General features: G+C 38.8%; 2 protein-coding genes across 2 annotated transcripts; one reads left to right on the forward strand and one right to left on the reverse strand.

Annotated features, from left to right (window-relative positions):
* The first annotated feature begins 1338 nt into the window (after positions 1–1338).
* hdc (histidine decarboxylase) lies at positions 1339–6946 on the forward strand. The gene is made up of 12 exons (XM_041982986.1): positions 1339–2105; positions 2238–2410; positions 2539–2652; positions 2743–2865; positions 2966–3103; positions 3187–3330; positions 4614–4680; positions 4791–4953; positions 5044–5134; positions 5227–5325; positions 5412–5513; positions 5786–6946. The coding sequence occupies exons 1-12, from the start codon at positions 1886–1888 to the stop codon at positions 6482–6484; spliced, it is 2133 nt and encodes a 710-aa protein (XP_041838920.1). The 5' UTR covers positions 1339–1885; the 3' UTR covers positions 6485–6946.
* Positions 6883–15899, reverse strand: LOC121638023 (very long-chain acyl-CoA synthetase-like). Its single transcript, XM_041982446.1, has 10 exons — positions 15342–15899; positions 13804–14013; positions 13504–13662; positions 9486–9610; positions 9180–9374; positions 8917–9007; positions 8638–8836; positions 7621–7718; positions 7231–7361; positions 6883–7120 (listed from the first exon to the last, which is right to left on the reverse strand). The coding sequence occupies exons 1-10, from the start codon at positions 15805–15807 to the stop codon at positions 6947–6949; spliced, it is 1848 nt and encodes a 615-aa protein (XP_041838380.1). The 5' UTR covers positions 15808–15899; the 3' UTR covers positions 6883–6946.
* Positions 15900–18542: the final 2643 nt, after the last annotated feature.

Raw genomic sequence — 18542 nt, forward strand, 5'->3', positions numbered from 1 at the left:
TGATTTTGAACTGTATCAGTTTTATGACAGTATAATATTTATATAATCTTTACATGTAGACTGTATACAGATGTAAAATAGCCAAAACCTGTCCATCAAAGCATTCAAGGTATTCTTATTACCTGATAAATTCATTGTTTTAGAGGGAACAATGTGGCCATTTTTCCTGGCTGGGACAGACAAGCAAATTGATCTTAATTGGTTACCTATGGAACAGATAAAAAAATTTGTCCTGAAGTAAAAAAGGCAAATTACTGGTTTACAGTTGAGCAAAATTAATGGCTTACAACATAGGGGGGTAGGTCAACCTTTGTCAGAGCCAGGCCAGCTGTTCTTTCTTTTCCCAGTCTGCTAAACTGAGACATATGGCTTTTCACTATAGCTGCATACTTGCTATGCACTATGAAATAAACAAGGAGTGAAAACGTTCCAACATTTTACTGTTATTTTTAAGTATAAATAAATAAATAAATAAATATATATATATATATATATATATATATATATATATATATATATATATATATATATATATATATAGTCTTATATTTCAACATTGAAATACTTAAGCCCTTTGCAATGTTTCAGTATTGCCCAGCCTATTACTGTTTATTAAGAAAGGACAGTTAAAAGAAGCAAATTAAAAACAAGACAAGGACAGATTTATTGGAGACTTACAGTATGATTAACTGCATTTTCAAACCCACGAACTCCATTAATAGAAGCTACATTTATGCACAAACAACAAACACTGTTTGCATTAAGCTGGCAGGGGTGAGGGTGAGTCTGACCCTCTACTAAAGATCAAGATTTAAACTTCATTAACATGTTCACAAGATTCCTTTTTAATGTGTTACAAGACAGAACAGGGACAAAATTAGGTATCAGAGCTGCGGCTGGGGATTTTCATTTTGAATCTGCAGAGAGCTGCCTAACGTCTCAAAAAGGACAGGTCTAAGAGGCCATATGTTATGGTGCTTTTCCATTGCACTTCTTTAGTTTTTCATTGTAGGTAATATCATGGAACGGAAACTACTCTATTTGTTTTTGATCTATCTCAGCTGTAGTTCCAAGTGTGCTAAGCCAATATCATATGTTGATGCTGAAACACAGAAAAACATTCATTTGGATGTGGATGTGGAGTTTCAACACCACAACAAATTTGAATTAAAATATACATGTTTTAAATGGTAATGGTGAATGGACTTGTACTTATATAGTACTTATATAGTCAGTTTGACCCCTCAAAGCGCTTTACACTACATATGACATTCACCAGTTCAAACACACTCATGCCCTGATAGGCACATCGGGAGGCAACGTGGGGTTAAGTGTCTTGCCCAAGGACACTTCAACATGTATTTTAAGGGAAATAACTGCTGGAGTGGGTCTTTAACATGAAGGTAAAAGTAACTTTAGCAGCTAAACTGTGAACTGTTTAGGGATTTTAAACTAAACTTAACCAGTCATTTTCAATCATTTTCATTAACAAATGTTGGTTTCAAACATTAGAACCCACCAAAAATGTAGGGATCATTTTTATGCTATGGGAGGTCAAAAGTTATATTTCACAAAAAGCAAAAAGCAAAAATTTAACGGTGGCAAATCAGAATTTGATTGTTTTCCCTTCTCTTATACCATCTACACAATTTACATCCTCTCTGATTGATTGATCTTTACACTTAACCTTTAGGATGGAAACATATTTATATAATCTGTAGCCTACATAATTTGGCATTACACATAATAAAATATCTTGCACCTGAAATGACTTAACTATCAATTTCACTGTGCATAACTATTTATTTAAAAGTAATATTATCACTTCACAGATGCATGAATAGATAGTTCATTAACCTAAGAGGAAAGTAAATATTCTGTACAAATGTGGAATCAATGGATGATGGATAGAGCACATGGAGGGCTTTTGTCCTGTGGTTTCAGTGCGTCACTAAGGGCGTGCTCTGTACAGCAAGGTCTATATAGTTCTGTGATCTCTGCTGCTGAACACATAAAGCATCTCTGCAGCCACTTGTTACACACAACAGATTTACCTGAAGAGGTCTTGTCTTGGAAAATGCAGGCTGAGGAATACAACCGCAGAGGTAATCTTTTACCACACAAATTCATATTCACTGTGTTGATGTTATATTTCCATGCAAATAAAGTAGCAAACAGTAAGTGAGGAAAATATATGTAAATTGGAGTATCACTCACATTACAGTGTCACTGATCAGGTAAGGAGATGGTGGACTACATCACACAGTACCTGGGCTCCGTCAGGGAGAGGAGGGTCATTCCGGATGTGAAACCAGGTTACATGCGTGAGCTTCTTCCTGATTCTGCGCCTACAGAACCGGAGGACTGGGAGAATATTTTCAACGACATTGAGAAAGTCATCATGCCAGGAGTGAGTTTTTACTGTCATATTAGCAAATTCAATTTTTTTTTTTTAATCTAGTTCATTTTCTAAGTCTACTGAAATGATTTAGAATCAAATGTATGGGGATGCAGGAGTTTTCTTATTTTCTTGCCCAGGTGGTCCATTGGCAGAGCCCTCACATGCATGCCTACTACCCCAGTCTGACTTCATGGCCCTCTATGCTCGGAGACATGCTGGCTGATGCCATCAACTGTGTTGGGTTCACTTGGGTAAGTGGAGAGAATCTTACACAACAGCAACAGCAATGTGTTACATTAATAAAGAACTATGCTGATGGATTTTGTTGTGGCTTTTCACAGGCCTCCAGCCCAGCCTGTACAGAGCTGGAAATGAATATGATGGACTGGTTATGTAAAGCACTGGGACTTCCTTTCTTCTTCCTGCATCACCATCCTGACAGCAGAGGTGGAGGCATCCTGCAGGTTTGCAACACCATTTGCTGTTCAGCCCTTAAACAGTACATTTGTCTCTCACGTAAATAAGAACTGATTATCTTTCTCTCCACACTGAATCTCCTCTCAGAGCACAGTGAGTGAGAGCACACTGGTGGCTTTGTTGGCAGCTAGGAAAGACAAAATTCTGCAACTGCGGGCTGAACTGGAGCAGGACGTGGATGACTCAATTCTGAATTCAAGGCTGGTAGCCTATGCTGCAGATCAGGTCAGTGTCACCACCTTTTGTTCAATGCCCTCTCATTGGTCTGAAGAAATAAGCTGAGATTTTATTTGTAATCATTTTCACAGGCTCATTCTTCAGTTGAGAAGGCAGGTCTGATCTCCCTGGTGAAGATCAGGTTTCTGCCCACTGATGAGCACTTATCTCTGAGAGGAGACACTTTGAAACAAGCCATTCAGGAAGACAGGAGGAGGGGACTTGTCCCTTTCATGGTACGTGTTTGAGGCTTACAAATGGGTGAACAAACATAGCTGACAAGCTGACATCATTCACTGCACCAAGATTTTTTTATATATATATTTTCACTGCTTTCAGAGGCATATGCATGATACCATAATAAACTTTCTCTAGGCCACGGATTATAGTGGGCAATTATTTACCTTTCTTGAAGCTATATTACTGCCTGATGGCAATGGAAACACATGCAGTCTTGTTGATGCACTCAAAGAGAAATTAGAGATTTAAAAGTCTGGTCTCTGGGTCTTAGTTCAGTGCTGGAGATGAAAAAATTAACATGACTTTTTCTTGACATTCCTGCTGGTTGTAGAGCTTCTCAATAAATCTACGTTATGCAAACCTTTTCACCTGCTTACCTTTAAACCTTTAGATGTTTTGATGTTAAGGAGTTTTATGCTACTCCTGCTTCAAACATTAACAGATTAAAAGCCTGTTGCACAGCGTGAATCATTTTATATCCTCAACTCCTATACTTTGTACGTGAAGTGTTTCAGTTCCACATTATACTCATCTTATCTAGATACAGATATCATTTTATATTATCTCACAAAAGTGAAAACACACACACACAATCTGATAAAGCAACATCCTATTAAAATGTTTTATTACGATTAACCCAGTAGAAGTTTAAGTGTTAATCTGCTGGGTTAATCATAATAAAACACTTTTTTATGATTATCCCAGCAGATTAACACTTAAACTGCTGCTGGGCAGTCATAATATAACACTTTATTATGATTAACCCAGCAGCAATTTAAGTGTATTTATGACTGGTAACTGGGATTCTTTGAATGTTAGATTTTTCTTCATATTTCTCAAAACATCAAAGAAGGTAAAAGTAAAAACTAAAAAAGGGGAAATGCAGCTTTATTTATCAATATGAGGAATGATGAGTAACAATAAAAACTCATGGAGCACCTAAAGAATCACTAATGAAGGAAAAGTAAGGAATTAATTGTGAAGCATCCAATGCTCTATTTAGCTGATTTTAAAGTGATCCAAAATATCACTAACATTTAATGCATTTTTTTAATCCCTACACCAAAATGTATGATATTTAGTATGAGTGTTTTGCATTATAAAGCTAACAGACGGAAAAAAAATTAACACACACACATAAATTATCACATATATTCACTGACATGACTAATGATGAAAGATAAAAAAAAATAAAAAATACAAAGAAAATTTTTTTAAAGACCATTAAAAATTCTTATTATTATTATCATTATTATTATTTTTTTTCTCTCTTGTCCAGCTATGTTCAACTTTGGGAACTACAGGAGTGTGTGCCTTTGACAAGCTGTCCGAACTGGGACCAGTCTGTGTGTATCCAAATTATTCTTTACACATATTTCTACTTTTATAAAGCCAAACATATTGCTGTTAATGAATGAGCAATGTGTACAGGAAGAAGTAAAACAGGATTTTACAGGTAAAGAAGAGGCACTCTGGCTTCATGTTGATGCTGCATATGCTGGCTCAGCTTACTTCTGTCCTGAACTTCGCTGGTCTCTGGATGGCATTGAATTTGCACACTCCTTTGTTTTTAACCCTTCCAAGTGGATGATGGTTCATTTTGACTGCACAGCTTTCTGGTGAGTCACCTTGTACTTAAACTCAGGTAGGAAAAGAATATGAGACAAAAAGCTTCATGGCTGGTAATTTGATTCCGCCTCTTTTCTCAGGGTAAAGGATAAATATAAGCTGCAACAGACCTTCAGTGTTGATCCTGTTTACCTCAGACATGAAAATTCCCAGGCAGCCACAGACTTTATGGTATCATTTTATCATGTCTTCACTAAATTAACCCTTTAACCATAGCAGAGACTCGTCATATATCAGTACTACTTTTTTTCTCTGTCACCAAGCACTGGCAAATTCCTCTCAGCCGACGTTTCCGATCACTCAAGCTCTGGTTTGTCATGCGCTCCTTTGGTCTGAAAAACCTCCAGGCTCATATCAGACATGTAAGGAACTTTTAGCTGCATTCTTGCTGTATTCTTTTACAAACAACTCACTGAAGTTTCAGAATGATTTGCTTCTGTTGTTTTAGGGTATTGAGATGGCAAAACTCTTGGAGTCTCACATAAGGAGTGATCCGAATTTTGATGTTCCTGCTCAGAGGCATCTTGGCTTGGTGGTTTTCTGCCTGAAAGTATGACTTTTAACTAGGCTGTAAACTATAAAAACACACTGAATGAAGTTTTGCCTTTTGTATGAAGCAACACACCTCTTACTAGCTAATCATTACTGAGATGTCCTGTCACACCTTGTTCAAAGGTGAGTTAGATGAATATTGTTTTATCAAGCAAAAATGTGGGATAACTAGTAAACATTTAAGAGCTAAACCTTGTCTGGTTGGTGAAAACACTTATTGCTTATTGCCCTGCAACCATTTGACATAATATTTCTTATCTTTCTTTATAGGCAGGAAATACTTTGACCCAGGAGCTTTTGAGGAGACTAACTCGTTCTGGCACCATGTACCTCATCCCTGCAGAAATTCACAGCAAACGCATCATCCGGTTTACAGTTACCTCACAGTTCACTACTGAAGATGACATCCTAAAGGACTGGGGTATTATTTCCAAAACTGCTTCCACTCTTCTGGCAGAGGCGCAGGCTTTGAATAATACTGACCAGCCAAGATCAGGGGAGGATGAGGTGATAGGTGTTGGAGAGGACCACAATCCTAACTCAGATGCTACTTCTGCTGAGAAAGAAGATGCAGTCACTCAGCTAGAAAAAGCTCAGGTGGAGTTGTGGATTGACAAGGCTTGGAATCGACCTAGAAGAACTATGCGTTCTCTTAGCTGCAACAGCGAGCCTCTTCCTTACACTTACAATGGGCCACTATCTGCTTACGACTATGAAATGAGGTCTGACCAAAAGGATGCTGCAGGAGGAATCCCCATCCCATCACCAACAGGATCTGGTCCTATGTATAAGATTAATGAAATACCTTCAAATGATCTTGGCAGACAGGTCCTAAAAAAGCTGACAAAGTTCTATAGCGTGCCCAGTTTCTGCAACCAATGGGTCCAGTGTGGTCGGCACCAGCTGTGCTGCCCCCTAAAGGTTTCACAGGCACCACAAAAACACCTGTCCCCTACCTGCGAAGAATAAACTGCACTCCTGTATTTCCTGTGGCCAACACAGCTCCCTCTACAACAACAGTGGACACTGCTGCTGCATCTAAACTCCTGTAATGATCCTCAAAGCAATGAACATTAGTTCACACCCACACATTAATCCTGCTTCTGATAATCAAGCAATTCTTCTGTATTTTTATTGGCTGCTGAGTCATAAAGCCGTTGGCAAACTGATGATTACTAATTAACAAATTCAAAAATATGAGAATGCTTTGCTTATTTAAAATCATGTTTTTTTTTTAATTAATTAAAAGTAATTCCTGTTAAATAGCCATATACGAAATGTTACCTCTCACATGGTAAAGTAGCTCATAATATCTGCTGTGTATAAATGCTCAATGTACAGGTCATTTGTCATTATTTTGCATCATGTATCACTAAAAGCTTAAAAATTAAATGCATCATTTGTCAGTCCAATAAAAAAGACTAAACTCTTTCAGAGTCTGAGTTCTCCCTCTGTGATGGAGTTGAAAATCTCCTGAGTCATGGGTATGTAGCCCTTATTGTCGTCCAGGAAGAGTAATGGGTCCTTGATGACGGTGGGGTTGAAGCCCTCCTCGGCCAGCTTCACTTTCAGTTGCTTAAAAGTACCAGTTACTGCCAGTGCATCCTGCACAAGAAAAATATATTAGTTATCTATAATTACCTGTAACATTTTCACACATTTTTTATTCACTAAATTTTTCATGTTAAATGCCAATTCAGTATATCTTTGGTCACCTGTATGCGAATGAAACGTGGCCTGGCATAGCTGGGCAGAAGGTTTTTGACATGCTGATACATAGTGTTCTCGTCAAAGTTCATGTTTTCTTTCAGCTTCAGTGCTGCCATCCCAATTCTTCCCTCATGTCCTGATCAATCAGTCAACATAAAAAGAGGATTCGTCTTAGCACATGAACACATTAACTTTTTAAAATGATTACAGCTGTAATCATTACATATATCCAAGAAGTCAAACTTTCCATATTAAAACCCAAAATTGTTTCCAACAAAATAAAAGTCATATGAAATGTTTTTAACATTTAAAATAAAAGACTCTTTATAATGATTCCTATTTCACGAGAATGTGCTCAATAAGTCTTATTACATGGCAAAATAAGTCATTATCACCTGGCACTTTCACACCATAGACATTAGCCTCCTCCACAAAGTCAACTGTAAGCAAATTATCAGCTACTTCAGTGGTTGCCACGTTTTCTCCTTTCCACCTGCATGAGATACAATATAGAGAACATGCATATCTCATTTGCAATGTTTCCTAGTAAAGTATAATTTAGCACCTTCAATTAAAATAACTTTTTATTGTGTTTGCAAAAACTGTCACTGAGCTGTGACAGTAATACATGAAACAGACAAATGACTTGTAATGCTTTTAATCCACCGTGACAAGAGCTATAAAGGGGGTCACCAAAGGTAAATATGTTCATATGGTCACTAAAATAAAATAAAATAAAATAAAATAAAGTCTTACCTTTTACAGCCTACATTTAGTCTCTTAAAAACAAGTGAAAATTTTAAAGTGAACCTGTAAATGGACTGGAAGTTATTGTAGGAGATGCCTGCACAGGTGTGATGTGAGAAGACAATTTCTGTTCTGTTAAAACGCAACCTGCTTCACTTTGTGCAGAGGAATACAATTATCTAATCCAGAGGTAATGAAGGCACTAACTTCTTTCTCAAAGTCAGGTGAAGGAAGGAAGGCCTTCATCTTCACCAGGAGCCATAATCTGTTCATTAAATGTAAAAGCGGAAACAGCAAAAATATAAAAGGCAAAGGGCAATGCTGCAACCATTTAATAGGTAGGAGTGTCCCAATAAAATAAATTCTGTTTTGTTTTTGTTCAGGGTGAGGACATTTCACTCCATCTATACAGTTGTCATGGTTACAAGCATGCACATACATAACAGCCTCATCTGCAGGGTGAAGTTTAAGTAGGCGGTTTTTAGAGGCAGGGTTGTGGCACAGCAGATAAGGAGGATAAAGGAAGTGAACATTTTGCTTTAATAATAGGGACAATTAGCTATCATTTAGATATATGCACTTTTTCTTTGCAAAAATTGATGGGCTAATAAATAACTTTAAATCACTTGAAAAAAATATCTGTTCAAGTAGTCTCATCCACAGACCTGAAAGTGTCTCCAATGCGGTCCTGGAAGTAGACAAAGCCCTCATTGTCTATCTTTAAAAGATCGCCACTGTTAAAGTAGAGGTCTCCCTTCACAAACACATCTCTCAGCATCTTCTTCTTTGTCTGCTGCTCATTCTTGGCATAGCCGGTGAAAGGTGTCCTCAGTCCAATCTTTCCCACCAACAAACCAGTCTCTCCTGCAGGTGGAAGCAACAGTCAAAATATGTCTAAGAAGAACACTAAAACATAAAGGGAAAATTAGCTGTAGGTGGTTCACCTTTTGGGACTTCAACACAAAATCCTCTGGAGTCTCTGAATGGCTCCTCTATCTCTGTGTCATACCTTATGAGGGCATAGGGATGTGACATCTTAAGAGTAAAAAATAAAACAAAGGAAACATCAGTGAGTAATATGTGTATACTATTATAAATTAACCTGAAAAATTCTGGTTCCAGTCCACCATAAAGCAAGTTAATGGTGGTAACTCTGACCCTGCATCAAAATACTGAACAAATAAGCAGTATTTCTCCCACTTCTCACTTTGTGTAGAAAATGTTCTCTTCCAATAGCTCCAACTTTTCCAACGTAGTTGACAAAGCCAATGTTTCCCTCAGTTGCTCCGTAGCATTCACAGATATGAATGTTGCCGAATCGCTCCAGGAACTCGTCCCAGGTGTCTCCCCTTATTCCATTCCCCAAAGCCACTCGTACTTTATGAATTTTGTCATTATCTTTCTAAGAGGAAGGTGAAGTAAATAGTGAATGCAAATCGCAAACTAGATATTTAAAATACTGATTAAATTTAGCACAACATCCTTATCAATAAATTTGCAATATTAATGTTACCTTTGGTGTGTTGCAAAGATAGCGTAGGACTTCTCCTATGTACTGAATAACAGTCACGTTGTACTTTCTACAGTCATTCCAGAAGTTGGAGGCAGAAAATTTCCGCCTTAAAACAACAGTCATGCCTGGACAGGAAGAGACATACATTTCAGCAGATAAACAATTTCATACTGAACGTTTACACTATAAAAAAAAAAAAAAAAAAAAAGTTGAGCAAACTTAATAGAGTAAGGGAACCACCAGCAAAGTAAAGTCAGCTTCTGATGTTCTGTCATCCTAAATTAAGAGGGTACCTCAAAGTATTACCTTAAATTTAACAAATTTAAATATTCATGTCTGCTCACGTCTTTGGGCTGAAACAACTCATATTATGAAATTTAAAATGTCTGAAAACATAACACACATAATTGTTTTAGTAAGTTTATATAACAGTCCCAAAGACAGAAACAGTAATTCATGCTTCCACATGTAACATGCACTCTCCACAGACAGGCTGAGGTTCGAACGAGGGACCTTGTTGCTGTGAAGCAACAGTGCTAACCACCACACCACCTTGCAGTGTAAAAAAAGGCAAATACTCCTTCAAAATCATCTTACATTTTTAGGAACAATTAAAAATTTCCATAGCAACATCATTGCAGGCTATTTCAAATCCAAAATCATTATATGGTTTAATAAACTGTTCTTTAAGGCTTGAACTCTCAATGAGATCATTAACACCCTTAAACTACCTCAAAAGTGTACTTCAAGTCCTTTTAATATTTCAGGTTTAGAGCATATGTAAGGCAACCCTGTAACCAAAGGGGCATTGGAATTCTTTAATACAGACGTCCTGGGCTACATGGTGGTGTGGTGGTTAGCACTCTTGTTTCACAGTGAGAAGGTTTGAACCTCGGCATTTCTGTGTAAACCATATGTGTCAAACTCAAGGCCCGCGGGCCACATCCGACCCATGAATGAATTATCTTTGGCCCACATGATCATATCTAATCACTATTAGAGCTGGCCTGCCGATAGAGTACACGCACCACCATAAGTTCTACAATGCACTGCCAGTGCTGCTCACAGAACGCGCTTCTGTGATATCAGCATTTGTTACCCCGGATTGTTTCTTAGAATATACAGTCATGCCGTTTGGATTATGTAATGCCCTGTGCTGGAAAAAATCTTCGTGGGGAGAATCAAAAATGATGCCGAGTCAAACTGTCTTTTACAAGTTTATTATAGCAAAGAGAAATATAAAAAAATCATGCAGTCAAGCATGCAGAGAGATCTCTCTGAATAAACAAGGAAGTGTCACAAAGTTATATAGATTTCTGATCACGCCTTTACCAACTCATCATCATCATCATGACCTAATGGAGATATCTATCAATAGCTGTTGCTAGGGGCAACGTAGAGAGAGTTCTTCGTAAAGCGGTACTATTTGGAGAGAGTTTTACAGAAAATGAATCCAGACAAACTTTGAGACAGTTCATAATCCTTGCTTTTTACTTCACCCTGCTAGTAGATAGAAAAAGGGGAAGCTACATGAGAATCTGGCCAGCTTCTCTAAGTTTTGTTTTTAGTGTGAAGAGGCCACATGATGATGAAAAGCCACATGATCATCATATCCTAAGCATTACAATTATGTTTTCAAATTATGACAGCTCTAATAAAATTTAGGCCAAGCTCACACAATAATTTCCATCACAGCCCCTGCCACCTTTCAGCGCTTAGTGAACACTGTGTTCTCAGATTTACCGAACTGCACGGCATACCTGGACGACGTTGTTGTGTACACTAAGACGTGGGAGGAACACATGACCGTTCTGGACGCCGTGTTTTCCCGTTTGGCTGACGAGTCACTGACGCTGAACCCGGCAAAATGTGAATTTGGCCGGGCGACTGTTACGTATTTAGGCCGACAGGTGGGACAAGGGGAAGTGCGTCTTTTAGAGGCTAAAGTGGAAGCCATCACTCATTTTCCAGTCCCCGAGAACCGCAAGGCACTGCGGCAATTTTTGGGCATGGTGGGTTACTATCGAAACTTTTGTAGGAACTTTGCCACGGTTGTTAACCCCTTAACTACCCTGATGAGTCCTAAACAGGCTTTCCAGTGGACCCCAGACTGCCAGCACGCTTTCGACAGTGTGAAAGCCCTACTCAGACATGCGCCAGTGTTAGCTGCACCCGATATGACAAAACCTTTCAAGCTGGAGATAGATGCCAGCATGATCGGGGCCGGCGCGGTGCTTCTACAGACCGGAGCAGATGGAACTGATCACCCCATCTGTTACTTCTCTAGGAAGTTCAGCCGACACCAAGTGCACTCCACCATCGAGAAGGAAACTCTGTTGCTTCTGTTGGCACTTCAGCACTTTGATGTGTATGTAGGATCCTTGCCTGTACCCGTTTTAGTCTACACGGGCCACAATCCATTGACGTTCCTAGCCAGGATGTATAATAGCAACCAGAGACTGATGCGGTGGGCACTCATAGTCCAGGAATATAAGCTTAAAATACAGCATAAGAAGGGGGTGGACAACCTGATTGCGGATGCCTTATCCCGTGTTTGAAAAATAAGAGAAAAAAAAATAGAAAGAAAAAAAAGGGAGTTTTAGTAGACACTGTGTGAAATGTGTGTGTGTGTGTGTGAACTGATGGTGTAATGTACATGTTTTGTTTACTTCCTGAAAGAAGGGTTTTGACTTGGACGATGGAGTCCAAGGGGGTTAAGGCAGTTAACCTGAAAAAGGACACTTTATGTTATTTTGTAACCGGACATGGTATGTTTTGTTTATAGGAATTCATTCTTTGTTTGTTGAACCCGGTCTTTGTATTTTGTTTATAGGAATTTGTATTTATTTATTAAATACTTTTATTTATACCATTTTGACGACGTCCGGTCCGTTTTGTTATTGACCCTTATCCCCTAGATGAAAAGGGGGTCATGACAGCTCTGTTAGTTCCAGATTCAGTATGTGCAATAAGGTCATTTTAATAAGTTTTTAATAAAAACTGACCCAGTCCGGCCCTGGATGGATGGAATATAGGCTTCCCAAACTACAGACTGAAGCTGGATTTATACTGGCACTGCATAAAGTTGGTTATGGCGTCACCGCTGTATGCTCCGCATAGGTCTACAGAGGCTTGATGCGCACCTCTTCCAGACTTGACGTGCACCCCTGCTTGCAGTGAGGTTACGCGGAAGTACTCCCTTGTGATTGGTCAGTTCGTGATTACATGTTTCTGGATTTGTGGAGCTTCTCGCTGAATTTGTGCAGGAAGCGCAGCAATTGCAACACGACGTCCCAACCCCATGCTTGAATGTGAGAGCACATTTCACCAGCATCAGCTACGTCGGCCCTGCAGTACGAAGATGCCGCGTGAGTATAAATCCAGCTTGAGCGGTTGAGAGAACTTGAAAAATGAAGACAATCGTAAAGGATTTCTGAGTAAACTCAACAAAACACTAAATCTTGTATCAACCAACAATAAGAGTGTAAATCAAAATCAAAATATTAAGGTAGACAAACTTGAGATTACTATTCAAATTTCCTCATGTAATTATGGAAATTTGTGAATTTGTATTACCTTACATTTTTCAGAAATATTTTTTTTAAACATTAATTGTTTCAGCTAAAAGACATGAGTAGATCTGAATATCTGTTCTTTGTTAAATTTCAGATTCTACTTTGAATTCACCCATAATTTAGCTCCACACAACACCCAAAGTTGAGTTTACTCCCCTTTACACCCCAAAGTTGAGTTTACTTAAAAAAGCTTTGCAGCAGGTTGCCTTACATTTTTTTAAGTTCATTCATCACCTTTTTTTTTACAGCACAGTAAGTGTTTGGAACTTTGTAAACTGAACTTTAGGACTTTGAAAGACAAACATTAAGAATCAGAGCAAGGTTGCCTGTTGTTTGAGGTCATATGCCTGTTGGTTTAACCTACAATAAACTTGGTTATTACAGGTTGCAGGATAGAATTCTGTATTTGCAGTTTTACTTGATATACATATATAATACATTACCTTTGTCTATGGCGCCACAAAGTCCCATAAGAAAAGCAGCAGTATGGTAGAGAGGCAGGTATATGTAGATGGTATCATTTGAGCGCACACCAGCAATAGATTGAAGAAAAGATACTGTCCATACTCTCTCATGGTTAATTACAGCTGCCTTGGGAAGTCCTATGAGATAATACTGCCATTAGAAGCAGATAATAGTGTACATTATTACCGTCCTACATCTATTACTCAAGGCCACTACAAACAAGAAACACTAGATGAGAACAGATTACAGGTCAAGATCAAATAAGGCTGTCAGATTACCTGTGGTCCCTGACGTGTAGATGTATAGCGCAGGGCTCTTAAGGTTAATGTTGGCCCTCAGCTGTGGTGACAGTGGCTGATCAGAGGCCTGCTGAATCTTGTCAGAGATGCTGTCAATGCCTCCCACATCACAGCGCTCACTGAGGATAAACACACGGATACCCTGCTCCTTTAAGGTGGGCAACACCTCCTCTACGGCTCCTTTCAGATCTGAGAAAGACAATATACAGGAATTTTGTGAGGCCTTCATAGTGGTCAGTGCAGTGAAAATGGGAAAAATAGACACCAGAGATGTGCAAAAGGATGGGAATGGAGCCACTCTTTTTAGTAGTGTTACTACACCCCCTACTTTTTGCATAACTCCATCAACTACTAAATGTGGAAAAATGCCAGAAACTGCAAGGGCTGGGGTGTGAGGTGTGGGGGTGATCAGGGGGCGGAGAGTGGGAGGGTCATAAATGCACGGGCAGAAATTATTGAATGACAGTGAGGAGCTCTGCAGCCACTAGCAAGATGGAAAGATACAGATTCACTAAGCACCTACACTACAGAGGGGTCTTTGAGGTGGAACACACACAACACAGTGGTGGAAGAACAAGGTGGTCCTGAACTGTATCAGTCTGAGCCGTTAATGCTGTTGTGTTGGCCTGTGGCAACAGCTCCAGCAGCTCTGGCAAGCTGTGGCAACTCATGGCAGGTTATGGCAGCTGCTCCCATGATCTGAACTTACTGTTCAGTGTTACTTTTACACCCTCAAAAGCACAAATCCGCCCCATTGCAGCGATATTGTCTCAAATCGTCTGTAAAAGTCGACAAGTCTGAAACTAGTGAATCTAACAAGTTCACATCCGTACATGTGTGTTGGTGGATGTGGTTTGTATGCCTGCAAGGCAAAGATTAGCCTTTTGTTGCATCTGAAGGTAGGGGTTTTGTTAAAATTTCTCGTGACGTAGAGGAGCACCAAGTTTACCTCCAAGTTTACCGTGTTTTAACCTGTAGACCCACAAAATCCTGTTTTTGAAAGAAATTTTAAAATGACTAATTTTAACAGTTTAGGTGGTTTTCCTCACAATTAAGTAACACTATGTTGTTTACGCCCCCAAAAAATGACATTTCAGGGTGCACTACCCTTTTAAGTTTAACAGCCAATACTTGACCTTACAGATTACAGGTTTATTATGTTAAGAAAAAAAAGTTAAGTATTGAGTAAAATGAAATTGCAGTACAAAACTCTTCAACCATATTTGTGATGTGTCTCCATCTATCAATATTGTTTGTTAATGTTGTGTTTTTTATTAAAAGAAAGAAAAAAAATCTAGCAAGAAAAAAACTTTTTAACTCAAAATAGTCCAAATCAGAATTCAGACTCATAAAATAAATTGAGGTAACATATCTAAAGTAAATTATTTCTGCATAAACAACAAAAAGTTACGAAATTTCATGTGTACCCAAATAGGCAACATGAGGCAAGAAATCTGCAAACAATTGCTATAACTGTAGCAGGCCTATTTGGCTCAGTTGGATTTTTCAGAGCTTACCAGCACCAGCGATGAGGACCTTGGCATCAGAGCAGGAGAAGCAGTGCAGCAGAGATTTGGATCTGATGTTGTAGTTGAGGAGAGCCGCTACGCATCCTAGCTTGGCCACCGCGAGCCAGAGCCACACGTAAAGAGGCTCGTTGCCCAGGAAAAGAGCCACCGTGTCTCCTTCTTTCAGGTGGGCAATTGTCTGCAGAGCCCTGGCCACTTTGTTGCTCTCTTTGTCGGCTTGACTGTAAGTGTAGGAGATTTCCTCGAAAACTAAAAAAGTCTTGTGTGGATGCTTAGCCGCTTTGTCCAGGAAAGCGTCCAAAATACTATAAAACTTTTTCTTGAGTTTGCTTCGGCGGATACCGATCTGAAGTGCAGTAACTGTGTACTTTAAATCCCCCACAAAATAGGGGTTTCGTAAGTAAAGAAATAATGGCAAAATTGCCAAAACGGTGAACAATATATACGCAATCATAATTAACAGGTGAAAAGCGTCTGTCCTTCTGCCGCGAGAGTAATGAAACTTTAGACTCTCTTAAAATAATAGCAAATTGCTATTCGGTTACGCCTCCTGAACTTTGTTCGATTTTCTTCTCTGTGGGTGTAACAAGAGGCGTAGATGAGTTGTTCAGAGCAGTTAAAATGCTGACAACTGAAACCCAGTGTTCCCAGAGTCCTGCAGAATGAGGCGGTACAGAAAAGTGGGAGTAACATGCAGTTCAAAAACAGCGGCCTTATTGACCTACTGTCTGTAAATTTTATTTATTTATTTATCTATCTTAAATCTATTTAATGTTGAGCTTGTAGTTTGAGTTACTGAGTTATTGTAGAAATCTTACACATAATTTATTATACATATTAATATTATTTCTGTCTGTCTGTCTGTCTGTCTGTCACTAAATGTTCTGGTTCAATGACAAACTTGTATTTTAACAGTCATCTGCATCATGCTGTTCAACACATGTACATTCTTACTTCCATACACATTCACTCTAACGCTACTGTTGCTTGTTTGGTTTGAATAAATTGTTTGAAATGGAGTATACATACACAATTTTCAGCATTTGGAGTATAAGTTCCTCATTTTTCAAGCATCCATCTAGAGTCTGGTTCTGCTATCTGTAAAACTATTTAAAGTCTGTCTTAGTCCATTCTAAATGCAGACTGTGGTTTTTAAATGTAATTTAATATATTCTGTTTTCAATCTCTAGATTCAGTTGATTCATCCAACTGAGTCATTGGGATTATAATAGATTTTTTGGGACTTCTGATGAGGTCAAAGATGACATTGAGCAACCTATGAGCTTAATGTAAATTTTATAGTGATTTTCTCAACATTTTAATGCTGTCTGTCTTTCATATGGACACCAGTATGTACTTACACAGTAAATTAACCCTCTCACTCATTTTACAATACGTTGGGCTTGTAGCTGCAAAGGGAGATGTAGAAAGAGACACAGAGAATCAAACCACTCATGGGAAGGAGGAGAATTTAGAAACATCAAATAACAAAACACACATGTTTTTGGACAGTGCGAAGAAGCTGGAGCCCCTGCAGATAACCCATGCATTCATGATGAGAGCTTGTTAACTACACATAAGAAAGGTCCCAGGTGAGGTTCAAACCAGGAGCCTTCTTGTTATGGGATGTGTCGGTGCCAACCACCTCACCAAAGATCAGCCCATATTCAACCTCATTACTAAAACAGTTTTGATTAAACAGGTAAACGAGTCACAGGGTTATGTTGATACAATCTACCCACATGCATGCATAAGAACTCCTCAAAAACTGGGTACAATCTATCTGATATTGTTATTCCAGTTTAACATAGATGGCTTCTATCTTCTTTGTCCAAAATCTGGCCTTTATCTTTGAGATGCAAGTAGACAGCTGAATGGTATGATAACCCTCTTTGAAAATCTTTACTGAGAGGCGGCTAAGAGCTCCCCGACCAGTGTGAACTCAGACCCCCTGAACTTCCTCCCACAAGGTCCCGAAGTAGGAGGACATCTAGGTGCCAGGAGTGGAGGCCCCCATAAGCATAACCTCAAGTGAACAATTGGGAAGACTCCTTTGGTTGGACACAGAGCCAGAGCCGCTGGCTTATCAGAAGCAGTCATCTTTCCAGAGAACCGGGCTGGCTTGTAGGACATCTCCACCCAGATGGCCCAGCTGGCATGCCTCTGTATGGACTTATTTAGGAGCCACCAAGGGAGGCCACTTTGACGCCTCTCTTTAAGTGCTGTCGAACAAGCTCCCCACCCAGATCAAGCTGGCCCCTACTCTGGAAACTTAAATTACGTCTTAAAACACATTTTTACTCGGCTTTTAACACAGCATGAGAATTGTGTCTGTTGGTCTTTTAAGGTATTTTAGCCTTTTAGTTTTTTATGTCTAAGTCTTTTAAAGTCTTTTAAACTTTTTAATTGCTTTTAGTGGGTTTTAACTTTTATTTATTTAGCCTTCTAGCCTTGTTAAAGTCTTAGAACCTTGTTGTCTTCAGAAGTGCAGACATCGTGGCTGTGTGAATGTCATTATCTTTTAATCTGCCTAAATGATTAAATAAAACATTACAAATGTTTCTAAATGTCACTTAAGCTGTCTGCTATATACCCACTTGCTAACATAAATTGAGGGGTAAATAAAAACCTACTTAAATGTCTAAATGACCTGCAGCCTATGTGCTTTTGAGTCAAACAGCATTACCGAAAGCAAGTCTGTTACCATTTACAGACATCAAATCAAAGATTAACTTCCAAGGCTGCGTCTTTCCCCCTCAAAGCAGCAAAGTGATCATAAACGAATAAGAGTCTATATTACCAGAAACACAATGTGCTCCACTATGGTTTGTTTTCTCAAATGGCAGGGACCAAGGAAAATCATTCAATGCTCTTGTTTTGTGTCTTCAGATAATATTTTCCTATGCTTCAGTGATTTATTGGAATGAACTGAAAGGACATCTGAAATTTAAGAACTCTAAATAAATAGAACTATTTAATCTTCACAGCAGTATACAGATCATGCCCAAAGAAGGTTACTAAAGTTTTTTTGTTCAAAGTTTTCATGAAAGCTGATTAGGTAAGCAGTCCATGCCAAATTTAATAAATAAAGAATAAGCTTGACGGGCTTCGGCACATACGAAGTTTAACCTGGGGGACTGAATGGGTCAGTGTTGAACTTCACTTTTTGCTCTTGCTTGTGAATGTAAG

Source organism: Melanotaenia boesemani, chromosome 1 (genome assembly GCF_017639745.1).
Source record: "Melanotaenia boesemani isolate fMelBoe1 chromosome 1, fMelBoe1.pri, whole genome shotgun sequence".
NCBI lineage: Eukaryota > Metazoa > Chordata > Actinopteri > Atheriniformes > Melanotaeniidae > Melanotaenia > Melanotaenia boesemani.